Source organism: Sinocyclocheilus anshuiensis, unplaced genomic scaffold, assembly GCF_001515605.1.
Source record: "Sinocyclocheilus anshuiensis isolate Anshui unplaced genomic scaffold, SAMN03320099.WGS_v1.1 scaffold393, whole genome shotgun sequence".
Lineage (NCBI taxonomy): Eukaryota > Metazoa > Chordata > Actinopteri > Cypriniformes > Cyprinidae > Sinocyclocheilus > Sinocyclocheilus anshuiensis.
In genome coordinates, this window is record NW_015536501.1 from 408121 (window position 1) to 410985 (window position 2865).

General features: G+C 37.1%; 1 protein-coding gene across 1 annotated transcript; it reads right to left on the minus strand.

Moving 5' to 3' along the window:
* Positions 1–1869: 1869 nt before the first annotated feature.
* Positions 1870–2865, minus strand: LOC107688963 (trace amine-associated receptor 13c-like). Its single transcript, XM_016486815.1, has one exon. The coding sequence runs from the start codon at positions 2863–2865 to the stop codon at positions 1870–1872; it is 996 nt and encodes a 331-aa protein (XP_016342301.1).

Below are 2865 nucleotides of genomic sequence, written 5' to 3' on the forward strand. Positions count from 1 at the left end.
TGCCATGTGTTGTCTGTGAAACAGTAGACTTTAATTATATGCATTTATTTAATTAAATTTCCGTGTCAATCCATGTTAATTTTTACCGCGAATAATGCGCTGTCACTTTAATTCAGCGCGTGCAGTACAGCAGAAATAGACTTGCGCCTGTGTCGAGCTCGTCCGTCCGCACTCATCGGCGGCTGAGTATACTTTGAAAGCTGTGCGGACGCGGCTGTGCACGAGACGGAACGGAACGAGGAGAGTGAAGTATACACGGGCCTATAGACTCCGTGCGGAAACGATCGCAGCATGACTGCTGCAGACGCACCTCTCCTGGAGCACACTGGCGGAGCGCAATCGTGTGCAGTGTGAACGCTCTGATCCGTTAACATGGGTGCGGAAAAAATATGCACCACAGACAGAGTGTGTGAACCTGGCGTTACGTTTGTATGCCTGCCCGGTCTGTTCTGTTCTCGTGCTCCATTTAGGCACGCTGCATTCTGATTGGTTCGGATAGCATACTGCGGGAGGTCGTGGGCGCGGAAAATCTGCTATAAAGCGATTTAGAAATCGCGCCTGCTCAAATTGCGATTTTATGACAATTTCGATTAATTGCACAGCCCTAGTCTGTATCTAGTAGATTGTGAAAGAATGATTATCAGTTCCATTCAACTAGATCCAGATTCAATGTTTACAGCACTACCTATTGAAAGAAAATCTGCTCAGTAATTCTTGTTAGACAAACTAGACTGGGCTCTTTTAATGAACAGCCCACCAAAACTGTTGTCCATAGTTGTAGGTTAGATAAGTTAAATGTCTAGAGGCACTACTGGGAAAACAGGGAACATGAAAAGCTTAATAACCGTCCAATATAATGATCACATATGGATATGCTGGTATCAAATTTTCATGTTGCGATTAATTGCTATATAACTCACTAATCCTTAGTTATTTCATCCAGTTTATCTCTTTTGTTATCATCACGTTTAAGAAATTGGAACCACTGGTCCAACTAGGGCAGCAGAAAAAAAAAATCCTCAGGGCTCAACGGTAAGAAGTCTGTAACTTAAATTAAAGATTATCTCTGAAACACCATTTGAACATTACAAAAACTACTACACTTTTTCGTCAGACAACGTCTGTCACTCAGCAGCAAAGTGATTTTTCCCCATCACACCACATCACAGTTCTTCAGCCTTTGCACACTAAAGCAGACCAAAACAAACTTTAAAAAGACCCTGAAAATGTCCATGAAGACACCATATTTTTACACTGTGATTTTTTTATTTTTTTATTTAGTCATTTAGCAGACACTTTTATCCAAAGCGACTGATGATCATGATCCATGATTTGCACTAGTGCTATTCAGCAGCATTATTCTTAATGTCTAAACAAGGATTTGTCCTTGCACCAGTTTTCCACTTTGAGTTAATAAATTCTTAGAAGCTTCTTTAGATGATATTAATCATTTGAAATCCTCAGTTCTGTCACACTGATCTAGTCATTAGACACCCTACCTAAACATTTCAAAACCATATGTGCTACATAAAGATTATTTTTCACAATGAAGATTAAAATAGAACCTAAACTATTCTGTTTGGAAACAGATGAGCTTAAGGCTATAATTCACCCAAAAATTAAAAATATGATATGATTTACCCAACCTTATGTCATTTCAAACCTGTATGCATTTCTTTCTTTTGTGGAAAAAAATATATATATATTTTAAGGAATGCTGAGATATTTTTCAAAATAGGTTTTGTATTCCACAGAAAAAAGTAAGTCATAACATTTTGGAACAGCATGAGGGTGAATACATTTTTGCATGAACCATTTCACTCTTATGTGTGCTTTACAGTCGTGCAACACCATAAGATTAGCATAAAATCATTTCTCTTGCATGAACAGGTTGAAGTATTCTGATGAAGGTTCAAATATTTTCAAAGTCAAAATGTATTTTGCTGATATTCGAAACCATCTATAAAACATGGCATAAATAAGTGGATTCAAGCATGAATTCATGCATAAAATCCAATACATTATATTAATTACAAGAGAGTCACCTGTGTCTTGCCCAAGCGTAAGAGCAGCTATATAATATGGTATCCAACAAAGAAGATAAACCATGACAACAACCCCTAAGGTTTTTGCAGCCTTTTTTTCTGATTTGGCTTTTTTGTCTGAGAGTGAATTTATATGCTCAGCTTGATGTTTTGCTACGAAGCAGATTTTCATATATAAAGAAATGATTAAACAACACGGTGTTACTAAAGTAACTATAACATCTGTTATGATATATTCTAACTTAATAAAAAGTATACATTCTCCAACACATGTATGATTTTTCTCTGGATAGAGTATAGACTCATACAAAAGAAAAAAAGAATATATGCAGGAAAATACCCAGTTTACAACAATAGAAAGAACTGCTCTGTTAGTATTGACTCTTGCTGGATATCGCAAAGGGTCATTCACAGCAATGTAACGATCCACAGATATAATAATCAAATTACCAAGAGATGCCGTAACAACCACATAGAAAATAAAAGGAAATATTGAACAAAATATTTCTCCAAAGTACCAACATGGCTCAATCAATTTGATGCCCTGTACTGGCGTAAGAATCAGTCCCACGATCAGATCAGCCACTGCCAGAGAGAAGATCAGCACATTGGTTGGAGTGTGGAGCTGTTTGAAGTGAGCGATGGAAATGATCACCAACAAGTTCAGAAACACAGTAAATACTGATATTGTAGAAATGAATATGTACACAATAATGTACTCGGCTCCAGGTTTTACGTTTTTGGTACAAGACAAATTGTTATTTGGAAAGCAGTATATGATTGATTCATTGTCCGTATGTGTCGCTCCCCAGATAGACAT

Bases quoted from the DNA above. Each gene is read 5' to 3' on its own strand.
- LOC107688963 (XM_016486815.1), bottom strand. From the start codon at position 2,865: ATGTCTATCTGGGGAGCGACACATACGGACAATGAATCAATCATATAC.